This window comes from Schistocerca piceifrons, chromosome 2 (genome assembly GCF_021461385.2).
Source record: "Schistocerca piceifrons isolate TAMUIC-IGC-003096 chromosome 2, iqSchPice1.1, whole genome shotgun sequence".
NCBI classification, from domain to species: domain Eukaryota; kingdom Metazoa; phylum Arthropoda; class Insecta; order Orthoptera; family Acrididae; genus Schistocerca; species Schistocerca piceifrons.
In genome coordinates, this window is record NC_060139.1 from 251,878,679 (window position 1) to 251,900,584 (window position 21,906).

At 43.9% G+C, this 21,906-nt stretch overlaps 1 protein-coding gene across 1 annotated transcript in view; it reads right to left on the bottom strand.

Moving 5' to 3' along the window:
• Positions 1 to 3,717: 3,717 nt before the first annotated feature.
• LOC124775298 overlaps positions 3,718 to 21,906 on the bottom strand; it is a 52,518-nt gene continuing 34,329 nt past the window's right edge. Inside the window, exon 4 of the mRNA XM_047250135.1 lies at positions 3,718 to 3,792. Coding sequence (XP_047106091.1) covers positions 3,718 to 3,792 — 75 coding nt within the window. The remainder of the gene's footprint in view (positions 3,793 to 21,906) is intronic.

Sequence of the window (21,906 nt, forward strand, 5' to 3'; positions counted from 1 at the left end):
TAACAGATCAGGAATTCAGGAAGGCTGTGAGGGACACACGTGTATTCAGGGGATTCTTTGATGACACTGATCATTATTTAATCTGCAGTGAAATTGGGATTGTGAGGCCGAAAGTGCAGGAGGTCAGGTCCATATGTAGGAGGATAAGAGTGGAGAAACTTCAGGATAAGGAAATCAGGCACAAGTACTTTTGTGGCGCTGTTCGTAGCGACAAACTATTCGCTGTAGAAACGGCTTACGAAGTCACCGCCACACTTTTAATAGCGGGCCGACCGGTCCGCTGGAACAGTGAACAGAAAGATGAAAACCCAAACACTCTGATTAAATAAAAGTCGGTACTTATCTTTATTGATGAAGATACAGAAACACAATAGTGAACTCCGTGTCTACAGAGATCTGTCTAGTTCGAGTCGGAGCGGCTAGGTCAGCGTCGGCTGACGACAACAACAACTCTGCTGCGATGAACACACAACTGACTAGCAAGTACACAATTCGGTGGCGAGTATACAACTGAGCGGCGAATACAGAACTCCTAGCGCTCGCGACTCCAGCGCTTAAGAAGCCAGAAGCCAGCGGTGGCGCGCGCAGACTTGCGGCGATTTGCTGTCTCGCTGGCGCTGCTTATGCGGACGGCGTCCGGACTTTGATGCTGCCAACCTTTTGGCAGCGGGCTCGGGTGGCATTACTGGCTAGGATATAACAAGTACATAACAGCGATCTCAGAAAGGTACCAGTTAGTTGAATGTAGTCAATTACAGTCATTGGAAAAGGAATGGACAAGGGACAGAGACACAGTACTAGAAGTGGCTAAAGAATGTCTTGGAACAGTAGTGTGTAAAAGTAGGATGAAGCAAACAGCTTGGTGGAATGATACAGTCAAGGCAGCCTGTAAAAGGAAAAAGAAGGCGCATCAAAAATGGCTACAAACCAGAACCCAGGTAGACAGAGAAAGTTATGTTGAAGAAAGAAACAAAGCCAAACAGATAATTGCAGCATCCAAGAAGAAATCGTGGGAAGACTTTGGAAACAGGTTGGAGACTATGGGTCAAGCTGCTGGAAAACCATTCTGGAGTGTAATTAGCAGTCTTCGAAAGGGAGGTAAGAAGGAAATGACAAGTATTTTGGACAGGTCAGTGCTGGTGAATCCTGTGGATGCCTTGGGCAGATGGAGGGAATATTTTGAAGAGTTGCTCAATGTAGGTGAAAATGCGATCAGTATTGTTTCAGATTTCGAGGTAGAATGGGATAGGAATGATGATGGAAATAGGATCACATTTGAGGAAGTGGAAAAAATGGTCAATAGATTGCAGTGCAATGAAGCGGCTGGGGTGGATGAAATTAAGTCGGAACTCATCAAATACAGTGGAATGTCAGGTCTTAAATGGCTACACAGGATAATTGAAATGGCCTGGGAGTCGGGACAGGTTCCATCAGACTGGACAAAAGCAGTAATCACACCAATCTTTAAACATGGAAACAGAAAAGATTGTAACAACTATAGAGGTATCTCTTTAATCAGCGTTGTGGGTAAAATCTTCTCAGGTATTGTTGAAAGGAAAGTGCGAGTATTAGTTGAGGACCAATTGGATGAAAATCAGTGTGGATTTAGGCCTCTTAGAGGTTGTCAGGACCAGATCTTTAGCTTACGGCAAATAATGGAGAAGTGTTATGAGTGGAACAGGGAATTGTATCTATGCTTTATAGATCTAGAAATGGCATATGACCGGGTTCCTAGGAGGAAGTTATTGTCTGTTCTACAAGATTATGGAATAGGAGGCAAACTTTTGCAAGCAATTAAAGGTCTTTACATGGATAGTCAGGCAGCAGTTAGAGTTGACGGTAAATTGAGTTCATGGTTCAGAGTAGTTTCAGGGGTAAGACAAGGCTGCAACCTGTCTCCACTGTTGTTCATATTATTTATGGATCATATGTTGAAAACAATAGACTGGCTGGGTGAGATTAAGATATGTGAACACAAAATAAGCAGTCTTGCATATGCGGATGACTTAGTTGTGATGGCAGATTCGATTGAAAGTTTGCAAAGTAATGCTTCAGAGCTAGATCAGAAATGTAAGGACTATGGTATGAAGATTAGCATCTCCAAAACGAAAGTAATGTCAGTGGGAAAGAAATATAAACGGATTGAGTGCCAAATAGGAGGAACAAAGTTAGAACAGGTGGACGGTTTCAAGTACTTAGGATGCATATTCTCACAGGATGGCAACATAGTGAAAGAACTGGAAGCGAGGTGTAGCAAAGCTAATGCAGTGAGTACTCAGCTACGATCTACTCTCTTCTGCAAGAAGGAAGTCAGTACCAAGACAAAGTTATCTGTGCACCGTTCAATCTTTCGACCAACTTTGTTGTATGGGAGCGAAAGCTGGATGGATTCAGGTTACCTTATCAACAAGGTTGAGATTACGGATATGAAAGTAGCTAGGATGATTGCAGGTACTAGTAGATGGGAACAATGGCAGGAGGGTGTCCACAATGAGGAAATCAAAGAAAAACTGGGAATGAACTGTATAGATGTAGCAGTCAGGGCGAACAGGCTTAGATGGTGGGGTCATGTTACACGCATGAGAGAAACAAGGTTACCCAAGAGACTCATGGATTCAGCAGTAAGGGGTAGGAGGAGTCGGGGCAGACTGAGGAGAAGGTACCTGTATTCGGTTAAGAATGATTTTGAAGTAATAGGTTTAACATCAGAAGAGGCACCAATGTTAGCACTGAATAGGGGATCATGGAGGAACTGTATAAGGGGGGCTATGCTCCAGACTGAACGCTGAAAGGCATAATCAGTCTTAAATGATGATGATGATGATTTGCCATTACCTCTGTTCGCAACACATTTTGCACACGCCGTCCACATATGCCGCTGAATGTACCTACAAAATTATATCATTACGACAAGTAGATCAGGAGATATTACGTCATAAATACTGAGATGCGTTAAAAATGGCCGCATCATGCATGAAGTTTTAATATACTAGACTTCACTTCTCTGACACTTCTACAGTCGAATAAACTTTATAATCTCTGTGTAGGTCCAAATAATTTCCCCTACCGTTTCTTCCAGTGCCAACTGAACTATCCCTGAATGCCATAGCTAAAATCTAAGTAATGTACCACATTGTGTGATAGTGGTTTCGCATTGACTTTTCGTATTATGGTATTTCCATAAAGCAGTTTGTCTTTCTACTGAATTGCCAAAGTTCTTTTGTTGCGCTACATTTCAAATTCTCCCAGTTTTTGCTCTGATCTCATCAGTAAACCAGTTTCAGTATCACAAAACGCTGTACTGCAAATTAACAGATTCAAAAGCTTCTTCCTCTATTCCTAATCTGTCTTAGTGCTCTATTGTGAGTAATTTTTTTCACCTGCGTCAGTATACTTCTGCTGTGCCTCGTACATCACCATCTCGTGTATTCCTGATTCCCGTATAAGCGAATTCGCTTTATCTGTCTTACCCATACACGTAGCTTAGCTAGATGCTGTTCTCCTCTGTCTGTGTTTTCATTAACTTAAACTCAAAGACTAAGTAAAAACTGTGAGCCCCATTCAGCAGTGTCCTGGAGTTCCATACTTGCAATCAGAATAGCTCTGTCGCCAGTGCACTTTTTCACTCGCATATGACTGCCCCGTACATTTATTCTTCTTCTGAAATTTCCTTTCGCCTCTTGCATTGAGTCCTCCACGACTACTTTACGATGACATTTAGCTGTTACCCTGCGTTACACCCTTCTTCACACGAACACCCATTTCTTGATTTTCATCTTCTATTCTGTCTACCTGTTTTTAGAGTATTTCGTTGATTACTTTTTCTGACACTTTTTGTTTGTTTCCAGCCTTCTCTAGAACGTCTTATTATCTTTTACTTTGTTTAAGTCTCTTTTCTTGATCCAAAAATTCGATGTAGGCTTCCTGATCTATTTTTATCCATCCTGCCACCCATAAGTGAGAGTATTTAATTATTGTAACTTAAAAGACCAGCTGGTTCGTTCCATAGGATGACAACAACACGGAGATTCTGGCTTGCACGTCCAGCTATTGGGATAGTGTTATCAAGGAAGCTGTTGAAATCAAACTATCAAGCAACCTTATTAACAGAGATGGTGGATTTTGTTTAAATGCTGCTTGGAAACCGGCTCTGTCTCTCATCAAAAAACAGAGGGACAGAATTAGTGCTACCTCACCTGTTGATTAACAGTAACTATCGATATTTCTGATGTTGGTTATCTTTGTGTTGACACTTGTTCTGTGTGTGGTATCTTCCTTGTTTCTCCACTGTGAACCGAGGTATTAAATTTCCTTGCACATTTCTTCCTCCTTGCATTTGTGCCTTGAGAATGGCAGGGTGTGCTCCTGTCGAAATATCGGCGGTGTTCGACGACGTCACCCAGCAGCAAACCCGTAACTTATTTGGACATGTAATGTGTGGTTTCCATGAGCAATAAAAAGGGCGGAAATGATGCTTACGTTGATCTCTATTCCAATTTCCGTACAGGTTCCGTAACTCTCGGAAACGAGGTTATGCAGAACTTTTTTGATGTGATGTGTGTACATCAGACTATCACTATCCTTCCGAGATAACATGCTGCGTCCTCCCTATCAAAGGGTCCTTATACCAGCCACAAATTATAGTATTTTTGGCAATAAGCGTTCCATAGCAAAAACATTGTTTGTAGAGTATGTAACGCTATTTTATACGAGCCAGAGCAACGTAAACATCATCTTCTCACTAAATTAATGGGACTGTCAGCATCTCAATGTAACTGTTTGCCAAGGAGTATTAGAACGAACCTGTTTTTCGTCACCAAAATTGTCCTTATACTGTGACTAGCTTCATCGAAAGTGCTCAGTTAAGTGGCAGTGAACGCTAATTTTTCTATAAAAGTGGTTCTTATTAACGTTTAAAATCCTGAAGCGACATTGATGACGCGGAGCCAAGTAATTTAACGTAAGACACACAGGGACGCAAATGTCGGGAAATGCTCCAAAAGTGGATGACTTAATGTTGAACATGTGACGTCGCCAGATGGCGTACCTCACCGCACGTGCAGCAGTTGAGCCTATCGGTGTGTCGCACCTGATCGTCCCTTCCCAAGTCCAGTATTCACGTCGGTGTGCTTCCGGGCGACTCGATAGCGTGCGGCTTAGGGTTCGAGTCTGCGGTATGACAGGCTGTATTACTTTCACTGCATTAGACAGTAATGGGTTTACATTGAGGTAAGATTTACAATTTTTTTCACCGGTCACGCGGCCTTCGCTGGTTTATTGCAGAGTACAGGAGATCAAAATCCAATGGTATTGCGTCACAAATAAAAGAGCATAAACTTCCGGAATGCGTCGCCACCAGTAAACGACCTTCGTTTTCTTTCGTAAATAAAGTCCGTAAGCAAAACAAGAAGGAACAAAAGAAAAGAAACATAAAATAGGAACAACTTTAGGCCGCCCGGTTAGCCGTGCGGTCTAAGGTACTGCTTTCCACGCGGAAAGGCGTGCCAGTCCCCGGCACGAAACCACCCGGCGGATTAGTGTCGAGGTCCGGTGTGCCGGCCAGTCTGCGGATGGTTTTTAAGGCGGTTTTCCATCTGCCTCGCCGAATGCGGGTTGGTTCCCCTTATTCCGCCTCAGTTACACTATGTCTGCGATTGCTGCGCAAATACAATCTTCACGTACATATACATCAGAATTACTGTACCACGCAAACAATGGGGTTACACTCGTCTGGTGTGAGATGTTCCCGGGGGCGTCCCCTGGGAGCCGAACCGCACAATAAACCTGGGTTCGGTGCGGGGTGGCGGTGGGGTGAATGGACTGCTGTAGCCTGTTGTGGGGTTGAGTACCACTGCGGGCTACGGCGGAGACGAAGTCTCTCTGCAGCAGATCACATCTACATAAGGTGTTAGCATTGCCCTCTACCGGCGAGGGTAAGATCCACGAGACCAGCCGCTGCGTGTGATCGAACTGCGTTTTCTTGTGACATTATAAGCTGAACACTTCTCATGCACTTTTGGGGTATTACCTGACATTCCCCCCATGAACCATCGACCTTGCCGTTGGTGGAGAGGCTTGCGTGCCTCACCGATACAAGTAGCAGTACTGTAGGTGCAACCACAATGGAGGGGTATCTATTGAGAGGCCAGACAAACGTGTGGTTCCTGAAGAGGGGCAGCAGCCTTTTCAGTAGTTGCAAGAAAAATAGTCTGGATGATTGACTGATCTGGCCTTGTAACATTAACCAAAACGGCCTTGCTGTGCTGGTAGTGCGAACGGCTGAAAGCAATGGGAAGCTACCGCCGTATTGTTTCCCGAGGGCATGCAGCTTTACTGTATGGTTAAATGATGATGGCATCCTCTTGGGTACGATATTTCAGAGGTAAAATAGTCCCCAGTTCGGATCTCTGGGCGGGGAATAGTCAGGAATACGTCATTATCGGGAGAAAAAAACTGGCGTTCTACGGATCGGAGCGTGGAATGTCAGATCCCTTAATCGGGAAAGTACGCTAGAAAATTTAAAAAGGGAAATGAATAGGTTAAAATTAGATATAGTGGGAATTAGAGAAGTTCGGTGGCAGGAAGAACAAATAAAAAATCAAATAGGGATAATGCAGGAGTAGGTTTAATAATGAATAAAAAAATAGGAGTGCGGGTAAGCTACTACGAACAGCATAGTGAACGCATCACTGTAGCCACTATAGACACGAAGCCCACACTTACCACAGAAGTACAAGTATATATGCCAACTAGCTCCGCAGATGACGAAGACATTGATGAAATGTATGATGAGATAGTGAAGGGAGACGAATATTTAATAGTCATGGGTGACTGGAATTCGATAGTAGGCAAAGGAAGAGAAGGAAAAGTAGTAGGTGAATATGGAATGGGGGTAAGGAATGAAAGAGGAAGAGGCCTGGTAGAATTTTGCACAGAGCATAACTTAATCGTAGCTAACACTTGGTTCAAGAATCATGAAAGAAGGCTGTACACATGGAAGAGGCATGGAGACACTGAAAGGTTTCAGACAGATTATATAATTGTAAGACAGAGATTTAGGAACCAGGTTTTAAATTATAAGACATTTACAAGGGCAGATGTGGACTCTGACCACAATCTATTGGTTATGAACTGTAGATTAAAACTGAAGAAACTGCCAAAAGTTTGGAATTTAAGGAGATGGGACCTGCATAAACTGTGTGAGAGTGTGGGTGCTATTCTGCCATTCTGCGCAATGGATTAATCTGAGATGTACTCTTGACCCTGTTGCTCCTGCAAGATGCAATTTCTACGCCCACACTACTACAGAAGTCAGACAGACGCTCCTAACGTTCTAAATAGAAATGCCTGAAAAACTTTCAGCAATAAATATCTTCTGGAGTCGTCCGCTGTAAGGAAATGATACAAAAATTCACAAAATTTCTTACGTAACTAGTGGGATGCTTGGGTACTGGAGTAATGTTAGTTAGTGTAAGAAAAACATGAAACTAACGAATAATACTTTTTTTTCTGCAAAAATTCTGAGAAATCACAATGGCACTTTTAGTTATGAACTAAACAAGTTATTTCTAGGTTCTTTTCAGAATGTGAAGTTACCTCTCAAAGATACGATTCGCTAATGAAATTTCTATACAAAGTTTATGACTGTTATTGACTTGGCAGAATGGCTGAGAGCCTTGCCTACTCAACTTGAATAATTATCCGTTAGAATATTGCTAGGTTTGGTCGAGGCTGTCGCGTGTGAAATGCAGTGAAGTGTACTGTTGCGGAGCAAATATGGCGCTCGCAAGAGCTGTAACGCACAATACCATAAGCTGCGATGACTGCTGTCTGTGCCGCTCGCTGCTGACAAATGAAGGTCAGGAGACCACGACGTCTTACAACTGAGAGAACCAGAGGTTGTAGAGAGTTCAGGGAGAGCATTAGGAAGGACTGACAACAATGGGGGAAAGAAATACAGTAGAAGAAGAATGGGTAGCTTTGAGAGATGAAATAGTGAAGGCAGTAGAGGATCAAGTAGGTAAAAAGACGAGGGCTAGTAGAAATCCTTAGGTAACAGAAGATATATTGAATGTAATTGATGAAAGGAGAAAATATAAAAATGCAGTAAATGAAGCAGACAAAAAGCAATACAAACGTCTCAAAAATGAGATCGACAGCAGGTGCAAAATGGCTAAGCAGGGATGCCTAGAGGACAAATGTAAGGTTGTAGAGGCATATATCACTAGGGGTAAGATAAATACTGCCTACAGGAAAATTAAAGAGACCTTTGGTGAAAAGTGAACGACTTGTATTAATATCATGAGCTCAGATGGAAAACCAGTTCTAAGCAAACAAGGGAAAGCAGAAAGGTGGAAGGAGTATATAGAGGGTCAATACAAGGGCGATGTACTTCAGGACAATATTATGGAAATGTAAGAGGATGTAGACGAAGATGAAATGGGGGATATAACACCGTGTGAGAGTTTGACAGAGCACTGAAAGACCTAAGTCGTAACAAGGCCCCAGGAGTAGACAACATTCCATTAGAACTACTAATAGCCTTGGGAGCGCCAATCCTGACAAAACTCTACCATTTGGTGAGCAAGATTTATGAGACAGGGGAAATACCCTCAGACTTCAAGAAAAATATAATAATTCCATTCCCAAAGAAAGCAGGTGTTGACAGATGTGAAAATTACCGAACTATCAGTTTAATAAGTCACGGCTGCAAAAAAATAATACGAATTGTTTACAGACGAATGGAAAAACTGGTAGAAGGCGACCTCGGGAAATATCAGTTTGGATTCTGCAGAAATGTTGGAACATGTGAGGCAATACTGACCCTACGACTTATCTTAGAAGATAGATTAAGGAAAGGCAAACCTACATTTCTAGCATTTGTAAACTTACAGAAAGCTTTTGACAATGTTACTGGAATGCTCTCTTTCAAATTCTGATGTTGGCAGGGGTCAAACACAGGGAGCGAAACGCTATTTACCATTTGTACAGAAACCAGGTGGCAGTTGTAAGAGTCGAGGGACATGAAAGGAAGCAGTGGTAGGGAATGGAGTGAGACAGGGTTGTAGCATATCCCCGATGTTATTCAATCTGTATATTGAGCAAGCAGTAAAGGAAACAAAAGAAAAATTCGGAGTAGGAATTAAAATCCATGCAAAAGAAATGAAAACTTTGAGGTTCGCCGATGACATCATAATTCTGTCAGAGACAGCAAAGGACCTGGAAGAGCAACTGAACGGAATGGACAGTGTCTTGAAAGGAGGATATAAGATGAACATCAACAAAAGCAAATCGAGGATAATGGAATGTAGACGAATTAAATCGGGTGATGCTGAGGGAATTAGATTAGGAAATGAGACACGTAAAGTAGTAGATGAGTTTTGCTAGTTGGCGAGCAAAATAACTGATGATGGTCGAAGTAGAGGGGATATAAAATGTAGACTCGTAATGGCAAGGAAAGTGTTTCTGAAGAAGTCAGTAATATATTAACATGAACAGCAAGGGTCCCATCGCACTTCCCTGGTGCACACCTAAAGTTTCTTCTACATCCGACGATGACTCTCCATCCAAGATAACACGCTGCGTCCTCCATATCAAAAAATCCTCACTCCAGTCACAAATTTCACTTGATACCCCATCTGATCGTTCTTTTGACAATAATTGTAGATGCGGTACTAAGTCAAATGCTTTTAGGAAATCGAGAAACACCGTATCTACCTGACTGCCTTGATCCAAAGCCTTCTGTATGTCAAGTGAGAAAAGTGAGAGTTGGTTTTCACATGATCGAAGTTTTCGGAACCCATGCTGGTTAACATTGAGGAGGTCACTCTGTTCAAGATATATCATTATGTTTGAGCTCAGAATATGTTCTAAGTTTCTCTACAACAAATCGATATCGAGGATACCGGACGGTAGTTCTGTGGATCACTTCTTGTAGACAGGTGTATGACCTGTGCTTTTTTCCAAGACGCTTATACGCTTTATTGTTTGATGGATCTACGATAGATTAGAAGGAGGAAGAAATTCATAGGGGATCTATATAAGGGAAACAAACTTGAAGAAAATAATATGTAATATTATAAAACGACGATAATGGAACTATCGAATTAAATCGGGGGTTCTGGTAGAATTAGATTAGAAAATGAGACACTAAAAGTAGTCGGCGAGTTTTGTTGTTTCGGCTGAAAAATACAGATGATGACCGAGGTAGGGAGGATATAAAATGCAGAGTAGCAATATCAAAAAAGCGTTTGTGGAAAAGAAGTATTTGTTATAGAAGTGCAATGTCGATGATAAGTTGTTCGGACAAGAAGAAAACGCTTTTCAAAAGTGGTGCTACAGAAAAATGTTGAAAATTAAATGGGTACATCTAACCGCTAATGAAGAGCTAATGAAAAAAACTGGGGAAAAAATAGGAATTTATGGCGTAACTTGACTAAAAGAGGAGATCGGTTGATATGACAGATCATGAGGCACCAAGGAACCGTCAGTTTGGTAGTGACTAGACGTGTATGTGTGAGTTTTTTGTGTGTGAAATGGGGGAGGGGGGAATAATTGTAGAGGGAGATCAAGGATTGATTACAATAACCAGTTTCAAACTGACACAGTTTGCAGTAGTTGAGCAGAGATGGAGAGGTTCTCACAGGACAGGTTATCATGGAGAGCTGCATCAGTCCAGTCTTCGGACTGAAGACCAGAACAACCACAATACATGATGAACGAAAACATTGTGACCACTGCCCAACACGAGACTGAATGGGTTTCGCTGAATTCCGGGCCAATGACACGGTAGGAATGACCCCTACGTGTTCCTGTGTTGACCCACCTACATCGTCAGTTATGATTCCAGTGGGCACAGTATAATCGAGTTTTCACCGCGGATTAAAAGAAACATGTCGCCTATCGAATATATTGCATTTTTTGTTTCACCATGTCGATGGTTTTGTCCCTACAAGCCGTCATCCAGGCGAATGGCTGCACGAAATACGCACCGCGCCACAGATGCAGGCCGGTGAGGGCAGAATTATGCTACGGGGTACACTTAGTTGGGCTACCAAGGGATCTGTGGCATTTGGTTGGTTGATTTGGGGGAGGACACCAAACTGCGAAGTCATCGGTCCCATCGGATTAGGGAAGGATAGGGACGGAAGTCGGCCGTGTCCTTTCAAAGGAACCATCCCGGCATTTGCCTGAAAGGATTTAGGGAATTCACGGAAAACCTAAATCAAGATGTCCGGACGCGGGTTTGAATCGTCGTCCTCCCGAATCCCAATCCAGTGTGCTAATGACTGCACCACCTCGCTCGGTATCTGTGCTAGTAACCGAAGGCATTATGACAACAGTTAGCTAGGTGAACATATTGCGGATCACCTGTTTCGCTTCATGCTTCCTCCTATGGCGATGATATCTTCCAGCAGGATAACTGCCCATGTTGCAAGGTCAGAATCGGGCTCCAGCAAATGTGCCACCGGAACACACATCGGGAGCTAGTTGCGTGCCCGTAAATCACCACGCCGTAGTTTGTGGGAATTGCTTGACCTGTGCGTAGACATGTGGTGCACATACTACTGGAATCCTGTCAAGGACTCGTAGAATCCATGCCAAGCAGAATCTCTGTTGTACTGTGTTTGACAAGAGAAACGACACGCTATTAAACAGTTGGTCATAACGTTTTGGATCATCGATTTATAAGCGGAGCAGCGACGAATGGGGAGCTGGTGTAGCGACGATGTAGGCCACATATAGGGAAATCCACCGACATAAGCGCCTTACGCAGAGGTGAGGTAGTTACGGCCCGGCGCCCGGGAAGGCCATCTCGGAAGTGGCTAAGCTGGTTGACTGTTTAGGTGTCACCGTCGTGAGAATCTGACGGTGAGAGCACGAGTAGGTGACCAGGTGTTGGACGTCCACGTGACTTAACAACCAGCTTCTCTCATTCGAAATGTTATTTATGAGAAGTGTGTAAATTTATTATCTTACAAGGTTATTCTGTTCAGCAATTGCGTCACCCGCACCTTACCTCCATGTCTTGAGTTACTTTATCGAATCACTGCCTTTTTTATTTACACAAATCAAAAGAAAACTTTTGCATCACCTCGTTTCCGAGAGTTCCGGATCCTGTACAGAAAATTGGAATAGAGATCAACATAAACATCACTTACGCCGTTTGTATTGCTCATGAAGACGACACATAGTATGTTGCACCACTATACAGCGAGACCTTCAGAGGTGGTGGTCCAGATTTCTGTACACACCGGTACCTCTAATACCCAGTAGCACGTCCTCTTGCATGAATGCCTGCCTGTATTCGCCGTTGCATACTATCCACACGTTTTTCAAGGCACTGTTGCTCCAGATTGTCCCACTCCTCAACGGTGATTCGGCGTAGATGCTTCAGAGTGGTTGGTGGATCATAAACAGCCATTTTCACATTATCCCAGGCATGTTCGATAGGATTCATGTCTGGAGAACATGCTGGCCACTCTAATCGAGCGATGTCGTTATCCTGAAGGAAGTCATTAACAAGATGTGCACGACGGGGGCGCGAATTGTCGTCCATAAAGACCAATGCATGGTCAATATGCTGCCGATATGGTTGCACTATCGGTCGGAGGATGGCACTCTTGTATCGTGCAGCCGTCACGGAGCCTTCCATGACAACCAGCGGCGTACGTCTAATTAATGCCACCCCAAAATAACAGGGAACCTCCACCTTGCTGCACTCGCTGGACAGTGTGTGTAAGGCGTTGAGCCTGACCGGTTCAAAAATGGTTCAAATGGCTCTGAGCACTATGGGACGTAACATCTATGGTCATCAGTCCCCTAGAACTTAGAACTACTTAAACATAACTAACCTCAGGACATCACACAACACCCAGTCATCACGAGGCAGAGAAAATCCCTGACCCCGCCGGGAATCGAACCCGGGAACCCGGGCGTGGGAAGGAGCCTGACCGGGGTGCCTCCAAACACGTCTCGGATGATGTCTGGTTGAAGGCATATGCCAGGCTCATCGGTGAAGTGAACGTGGTGCCAATCCTGAGCGGTCCATTCAGCATGTTGTTGGGCCCATCTGTACCGTGCTGTATGCTGTCGTGGTTGCAAAGATGGTCCTCGCCATGGACATAGAGAGTGGAGTTGAGCATCATCATCCTATTGTGCACAGTTTGAGTCGTAACACGACGTCCTGTGGCTGCACGAAAAGCATTATTCAATATGGTTGCGTTGCTGTCAGGGTTCCTCCGAACCATAATCCGTAGGTAGCAGACACTGCAGTAGCAGCCCTTGGGCGGCCTGAGCGAGGCATGTCACTGACAGTTCCTGTCTCTCTGTATCTCCTCCATGTCCGAACAACATCACTTTGGTTCACTCCGAGACGCCCGGACACTTCTCTTGTTAAGAGCCCTTCCTGGCACAAAGTAACAATGCGGACGTGATCGAACGGCGGTGTTGACCGTCTTGGCATGGTTGAACTATAGACAACACGATCCGTGTACCTCCTCCCTTGTGGAATGACTGAAACTAATCGGCTGTCGGACCCCCTCCGTCTAATAGGCGCTGCTTATGCACGTTTGTTTACATCTTTGGACGGATTTAGCGACATCTCTGAACAGTCAAAGGAACTGTGTCTGTGATAGAATCCACAGTCAACGTCTATCTTCAGGAGCTCTGAACCGGGGTGATGCAAAACTTTTTTGATGTGTGTATTTTCGTAGTCCATTAAACATTGCAAGTAAACGAAGTTGTTTTTTGTTTACCATAAAAGAAAACATGAAGTGTTAAGGAGACTGAACAATGGAGACAGTGCTACTAAATTATCACTCGAGTAGGGTGTCGGAATTGCATTAACATGGACACCCTGCGCCCGGAGCAATTCGGATTCAGGAACCACCACTCGACAACACAACTACGGAGAGTCGTAGAGTACATAACACACGGCTATAATACGAACAAAGCAACTGGGCAGGTGTTCCTTGACATCGAGAAAGCTTTCGATCGTCTATGGCACAATGGCCTCATCCGCAAACTCACGGACGCTGGGTTCCCCGACGGACTCGTATGTCTCGCACACTCATACCTCTCCAACAGATGTTTCAACACTGACATTAAGGGTAAACAATCGACACGACATATTATCCAAGCAGGGGTACCCCAAGGTAGCATCTTAGGGTCCCTCTACATTAATGATATTCCAACGACACAGAACACGACGGTTTCCATCTACACGGATGACACAGCCATCCTTGCGCAAGACTGGAAACTGTCAAACATTAATAACAGACTACAGACAGCACTCAGAACTGTCGATCCTTGGTTGGAGAAGTGGCGTATTAAAGTAAACGTTGGCAAGTGTGAGGCAGTTCTGTTCACTCGCAGGTCGAAATTACTGCGCAAACACCAAGACTTCAGACCAATAACACTATATGCAAGCCCAATACGCTTCACTTCGAAAGTCAGATACCTCGGTGTTTGGTTAGACCGGAAGCGTACACGGGGGGACCACATACAATACATGACCAACAGGGCAAACGCGAGGCTCAAACAACTCTATCCTATTCTCAACAGGAATAGTACACTGAATAGGAGGGTGTCTAGGACATTATACATGACACTGATTTGGCCGCTGATGACATACGCAGCGCCTGTCTGGGGATACGCGGCGTCCACACACCTGGACCGCCTCCAGAAAATACAGAACGTATCATAAGCAATGCTCCCCGATACACGCGGACAGCGGACCTTCACCGAGAATACCGACTGGAGACTCTCCAGGAGGTATTCAAAAAACTCGCCACCCGACTGTACAAGAAGTCAAGTCACTCGAACAATCCTCACATCCTACACCTGGGCAACTACGATCAGAACCATAGATGGAAACACAAGCGCCCAAAGACACTCCTTAGGGACTAACCATCTATGTAACTTCGTAACTACCAAACGACACAATGAGGCGAGCCCCTGCATAGCAGCCACTGACTAGCTTGCTAGCTGAGCCTCTGCCATGAGAATTGGCAATGGCAGGGAAGCCAAACACGACTCACAAACAAACTCCCAACACATATCACACTGCCAGTTCCTTTGAGGACCATCGAACAGACAAACCTACAACGACATGGCTATGTTACAGGAGCAGCAGCAGCAGCAGCAGCTGGCCCAGGAGACATCGTCAACCCAGCAGCAGCAGCGCTCACCTCCTCGACAGGACTGACCATTCTATGACAATCTGGCATTGCTTCTATGGTACTGATGCATGATACCCAACCACTAACATAACCTTACCTTGCACGATCTGTCGCAGATAGCAAGAAATCGCTACTGCCCTTACTGCCAGACCTGACACTGTCGCAGAGGTTTTTCTTTCCCTTGGCACTTGTATTCGCACTTTTTTCCCCTCTGCCCTTTAAACCGCTCTTCTTTCAAGCTTGATTCTGTCAAGCTTTTTCGACCACCTCGAACACCCAGATGCGCCTGTATTAATGGGTAATCTTACCCAGACGTATGGATAACATTTCAGTTCCTCCCTCCTGCGTTCTCCTCGATTCTAAATACTAACAATGCAGAGGTGATAGTAGACCTTTTGAGTTGGTCACCGTGCTTGTGCGAGCGTGGAGGGACTCACACTTAAAAGAAAAGAAAAAAAAGCGGTGTCGGAAAAGCAACGATTAGTAACTGAAAAAAAGTCGCGTTAAAATTGAGCAGTTTTGTTCTGCTTCAAATGAAATAACCCTCGAAAAGCGGCAAAAACCGACTGTGTTTTCGCATGACGAGGCCTTATTCTTGCGGTTCACTCAAAACAGACAGAAAGGAATCCCCATCACTGGTGCTTTGGTAAAAGAAAAGGCTTTTCAACTGAACAAGCTCATAGATAGTGACCGATCATTTTCAGCTGGCTGTGGTTTTTTTGGATCGTTGGAAGAAAAGACACGAAATTAGACAGCTCACTATTGTTTGGGAGTAGCTGTCAGCTGACAAAGAAGCAGCTGCAAATTACCTAAAAGAAAGAACTTGTTTCTTCTCAGAACTGTTCACCGCAGCAAATTTACAACACGACTGAAACCGGACTGAATTTTAAGGCTTTGCCTACCCAAAGTCTTGCGTCGCAAGAAGAGAAACGGGTCCCAAGGATTAAAATGGACAAATAATCTCTAACTGCCTTAGCTTGCAGCAACGCCTCGGCAACGAACAAACTTCCACTGATGGTAATAGTCAAATCGGCGAAAATCCGAGGGTCCAAAAACGTTAACATCAGCTCACTTCCTGTGTATTATAAGAATAAAAAAAATGCTCAGATAGAGCGCGACTTGTTCAAGGAATGGTTCGAGCACTGATTTAACCTTAAAGTGACTGCGTTCAATAGAGAAAATGGATTGCCTAATCATGCTCTGATGTTTATAGATGATGCTTCACCCTACCCAGAAGAAACGAAAGTTCCCAGAATGAGAATTTCACTCTGCAGTGGAGTGTGCGCTGATATGAAACTTCCTGGCAGATTAAAACTGTCTGCCGGACCGAGGCAGAAGCTCTCCTGCGTACCTTGCAAAACTAGCACTCGTGATAGAAAGGATATTGCGGAGACATGGCTTAGCCACAGCCTAGGGAATGTTTCCAGAATGAGTTGTTTGTGGAGACATTAAAGCACGTTTTCTGCCACCGAATGTAGCTTCAGTTCTTCAATTTATGGTCCAGGGTGTATTGCAGACCATTAAAAAAAATACAGAAAAATGCTGCTTCGCACATTACTAGTAGACGATCAAAATGAAATCTCAATCCTGTAGAAACTTAAGAAAATTACAATGAAAGATGTGATTTACTGATTGGCTGAAGCTTGGATTATCACCACTAAAGGCGAATTATAAAAATCATGGAAAAAATCTCTGACCTACATTGGAATTTGTTGAAAGAACTTTTACACCAGTGAAAGACTGGTATCTTCTTCTACTAGTCAAGAAAATCCCTAGCTGCGAAGACACAGAAGAAAGCCGTGTTGACGAGTGGACTGCTGTTAACGTCAACGGCACCAGGAGTACGGAAACGAAGACATCGCAGCAATGGTGCAGGGGTCATCGGTTCACATGTCCGCTTCCGGTAGCTGAATGGTCAGCGTGACGGACTGTCAATCTTCTGGGCCCGGGTTCGATTCCTGGCTGGATCGGGGAATTTTCTCCGCCCAAGGATTGGGTGTTGTGCTGTCCTCGTCATCATCCTATCATTCTTATCGACTGCAGGCCGCCGAAGTGGCGTCAAATTGAAAGACCGGCACCCGTCGAACGGCCTGCCCGGTGGGGGGCCCTAGCCATACGATTAAATAAATAAAATCGGTTCACATCGACTCTGAGGAAAGTGAGGGGGAGGTGAACGCTCGAACTGAACTCACATCAACACAGACGCGGCAAATGCTCTCGACCTCGCCTTACGCTACGTCGAACAGCACGCTTCATCAACACCAAATTATGTTACGTTCCAGCGGCGATGGCGGAATATTACATCCTCATGTCGATTCAGTGTTCTTCGTCAGACAGAAAGGACTGACTTCTTAAGTGTATGTAAATTGGTTGTTTTTTGTGTTTAGTAGTTATTAAAAATAATTCCACAGAACTGTATAAATGGATGCGACATGTACTGTATGTACTGTAGTGTAAGTAACGAGCTTTCATTACAATATAGTTTCAGGCGTTTTCATCAAACTTAGGGTCTATGTACGTCTTTATTTAACTTCTTTGTGTAATAATAAATGTACGATTTCTCCTGTTTTTAAGAAACCGGTGTGTACGGAATAGGCAGATTTTCGGAATAACGGGTTTCGGAACAGCGAGACTCTACTGTACGCCAACGGAGCTCATTCATCTTCCATAAGAAATTTCAGTAGTTCATGTTAGGCATCGCAAATGTAGTTCTTTCTAGATATGTGTCGACAGTGAAGGCATCATCGTAAATTACTGTTTCCTGCACATATACCGTCGATTTTCAGGATATTACATTGGGTGAGGCACAGATGATAAAAACATTTGTCCTGCACAAACCAACTCTATGAGATTCAACTTCAATACAGCTTAAGGTAGGTATGATGTTTGCGGTCGATGTTCTACTTCAAAACTGCGTTGTGCTACTTTCGAGTAATTCCTCCTTCCCCTTTCTCGTTGCGCTTTGCATAAGTGTAGCCGCCTTCGAAACATATAAGTTAAAGTCAGATTGCATTATTATTACGAGTCTTATTCAGTGAAACTCCCTGGAAGATTGAAACTGTGTGCCGGACCGAGAGTCGAACTCGGGATTTTTGCCTTTCCCGAGCAAGTGCTCTACCACCTACGCTACACAAGCACGAGTCACAACCCATCCTCACAGCTCTAATTCCACCAGTACCTCTTCTTCACAGAAGCTCTCCTGCAGACCATGCAGAAGTAGCACTCCTGGAAGAAAGGATATTACGGAGACATGGCTTGGCCACAGCCTGGGCGATGTTTCCAGAATGAATTTTCCCTCTGCAGCGGAGTGTGAGCTGATACGAAACCTCCTGTCAGATTAAAACTGTGGGTCGGACGTGAGGACGGGTCGTGAGTCGTACTTGGGTGGCTCAGATGGTAGAACACATGCTCGCGAAAGACAAATGACCCGAGTTCGAGTCTTGGTCCGACACACAATTTTAATCTGCCAGGAAGTTTCACATCAGCGCACACTCCGCTGCAGATTAAACATTCATCCTGTATTATTCAGTGCCTTGGGGTATATTTCAGGGCTGAAATCAGGTTCGTAATCACACGGGTTCAGAATCTTACATGAGCACTCTATGTTTTAGAGAAATCTATGACCATTTGGAATTCAGAGCTTGAAAATAAAGTAACATGTCCGGTGTACTTTGAAGATGACTTCGCGGTAATCTCGGAAAGTCCAGAGGAAGTGACCATCCAGGTCGACGTCCAAGAAAAGATTGCCAGCAGAACACGGGTGAGGATCTAGGCAGAAAAAATCGAATTCAACACTAAATATAAATATGAACCGAAATTCCTTGAAACATAGATAGTCCAGAGTACGAGGGCAAAGAAACTGAAGTACCTCTATGGGACCATACAGGAAAACAGATTGGAAAAATATGCGATTGGCGAACGGACCTCAAACGTGGAGAGATAATAAAAGCTAACTCAGAAGTTTTACGGCGAAAAACCGTATATTCGGCGACGCAAAACTATGACAGAAAGTCTGTACACCAGTGAATCTCTCTCGATGAACTACATTCTAGAAAAGTTGTATATCCTGGAAAGGAGAATACTACGAAAAATTAAGTCTGAGGCCGTCTGAAAATTTCGGAGCAATAAAGAATGTGTAGAGTGTCTAAGAGACCACTAGAAAAAGGAAGCTGATATTTCTTGGATACCGTAACGTGCCATGAAATATTTTGCGCAGTGGGTTACTGGTCAGTTGTCACTTCACCTCATTTCTGGCCGATCGAGGTGGCGCGTTATTTAGCACACTGGACTCGCATTCCGGAAGACCACGGTTCAAACCTACGTCCAGACATCCTGATTTATGTTTTCCGTGATTTCCTTTGAATGGGCATGGCCTACTTTTTCCCCATTTTTCGCTAATCCGGTGGGACCGATGACCTCGCTGTTTGCTCCTCTCCCCCAAATCAACCAACCAACCATTCTTAGGACAGCTTTATAGCCAAATGTGTAGCTGCAACTTGTGTATTATAGGACAGTTTATTATGATGTTATAGTTGTGTTGCCTGTATATTGTTGTATAGAAAGGTAGACCGTGTGGAGACTGGAAGCTACCGTCTCAGATGGAGCCACTGATTTTAGCCGTCCAGGATTGCTGCTGGCAAAGATGACGCACAACCAGCGTCTGGCCGCTATCCCACAGCGCAACGGCAGAGATGAAGAATTAAACTGTTGTTAGAAGTGAGCTATCGTTATTCATTTATGCAGAATAATGGCTCCAACTACTCTAATAAAGATACCTGGAGTCTACAGCATCAGCTGCGAGTGTGGCAAAAATGGTTCAAATGGCTCTGAGCACTATGGGACTAAACATCTGTGGTCATCAGTCCCCTAGAACTTAGAACTACTTAAACCTAACTAACCTAAGGACATCACACACATCCATGCCCGAGGCAGGATTCGAACCTGCGACTGCAGCGGTCACACGGTTCGAGACTGAAGCGCCTAGAACCGCACGGTCACACCGACCGGCGAGTGTGGCAAGCAGTACGTCGGCCAGAAGCAGCGATGTATGTTGCAGCGCTGCTCAGATCGCATAAGGAGCGTTCGCCTGGCCAAACGGAGAAATCTGCACTTGCGAAACGCAGCCTCAAGAAAATCCATATGTTTGATTTATAACAAACAAACCTATTGTGCAGGGCGAACGGGTTCTGGGATTCGATCTTTAAAGAGGCTGTCGAGATACGAGTCCATGATAACCTGGTCAACGGAAATAGCGGATTCGACCTTAGAACCGCAGTTCAAGTTTGCTCAGAGCTAAGTACGCATACGTCGCTCTGAACATAGTCGGTTTGGAGTGGTACTACCCTGCTCTGGCCAGTTTATAGCGAGGATTGAATTCCCACTGGAACTACTGATTCTATTATTGACAGTAGATAATTAGATAAGGTTTTATTCAGGTTCCAGAGGATATCGTCAGAAGAATAGTTCATTTAAAGTGTGGAACTTAGTGGCGGATCTTGTGCCACTTTGGAGCTATGCTAGGGTGTGTAGGGCTGGCTTAAATCCTAACTCGGTCTTTAAACGTGAAGCTGTATTATCGTGAATATTACGTGATTGTTTGAGGTTTGAATTGTTGCTTTTCGGAGTCGGCGTAGGTTCCGATTTTGGTCCAGTTTTCGAAACTAGTAACGTGCACAGAACAACCCACGCAGTGGAGAGGAGGTTCTGAATATTATGGGTTATAGTGTGTCGTAGCGCTGAGGTGTTGGGACGATTCATGTGCTAAATCTATTTAAATTTGTGGGACAGGCCCTAGATAAATAGTTCTGTCACTTCTGAAATTTGTGATACAGCATAGGTATCACGCTCCAAAGGAACCTGTAATGTGAATCACGGATAACGATAGTACTCACTTCAGAGATACCTGCGACAACTGTACATTTAATGGTAACAACTGGGGGAAGAAGAAAAGAGTAGGCGCCAGAGCACGAAGAGCCAGAGCTTCGATTAATCATGTTCATTTAGAGTCAAAGTGGATATGGCAATTAGGATTTTTTTGAATAAAATAATTTTAGGTGGCAGGTCGCGTCATTGTAAAACACTAAGGCAACTAAATTGACGACATTTCAACCGACTTACTGCGGTCCTTCTCAGAGCGTTTATCTGCACCGAGGAGTAACGTGGCAACTTGATAGAAACGTCTTCAGTTTAGTTGCCTTAGTCTTTTACAATGACGCCGCCTACCGCCCAAAATTATTTTATTCAAAACGACACTAGCAGTGGAAGCCTACGAACGTATATAGGTTCTCCGTTTTCTTCAGTATGCCAGTTTAGTACTAGTTTTTGTGGGATCCCAGGCACTCATCCGTAGTGGCGTGCTGTATGTATTTGTTTGTGGTAAATAAACAACATTCGTTATGGAAATTAAAAGAAAAAAGATAAAAATTGCAAACTTCAAATCTATTTGGAAATAAAAGGCCAGTTAACATAAGAAAAGTAATGGGAAAGAGTAAAGTACGATATTTCACTAAAAATGGCTACGTTTCGAAATGAAGCTTAATAGAGATATTCTTTAATACTGATATCCAAGTAGCACTAGGAGCTAATAATATTAAAGAAAATTAAAATCAAGAATAGCAGTGATAGATTTAAAATATTTATTTTGATCAGTGAAAAGAAGGATGAAGATAAGAGAAAAAATATATTTTCTTGATTTCACTGATAGAATACTTTTAAAAAAGTAATA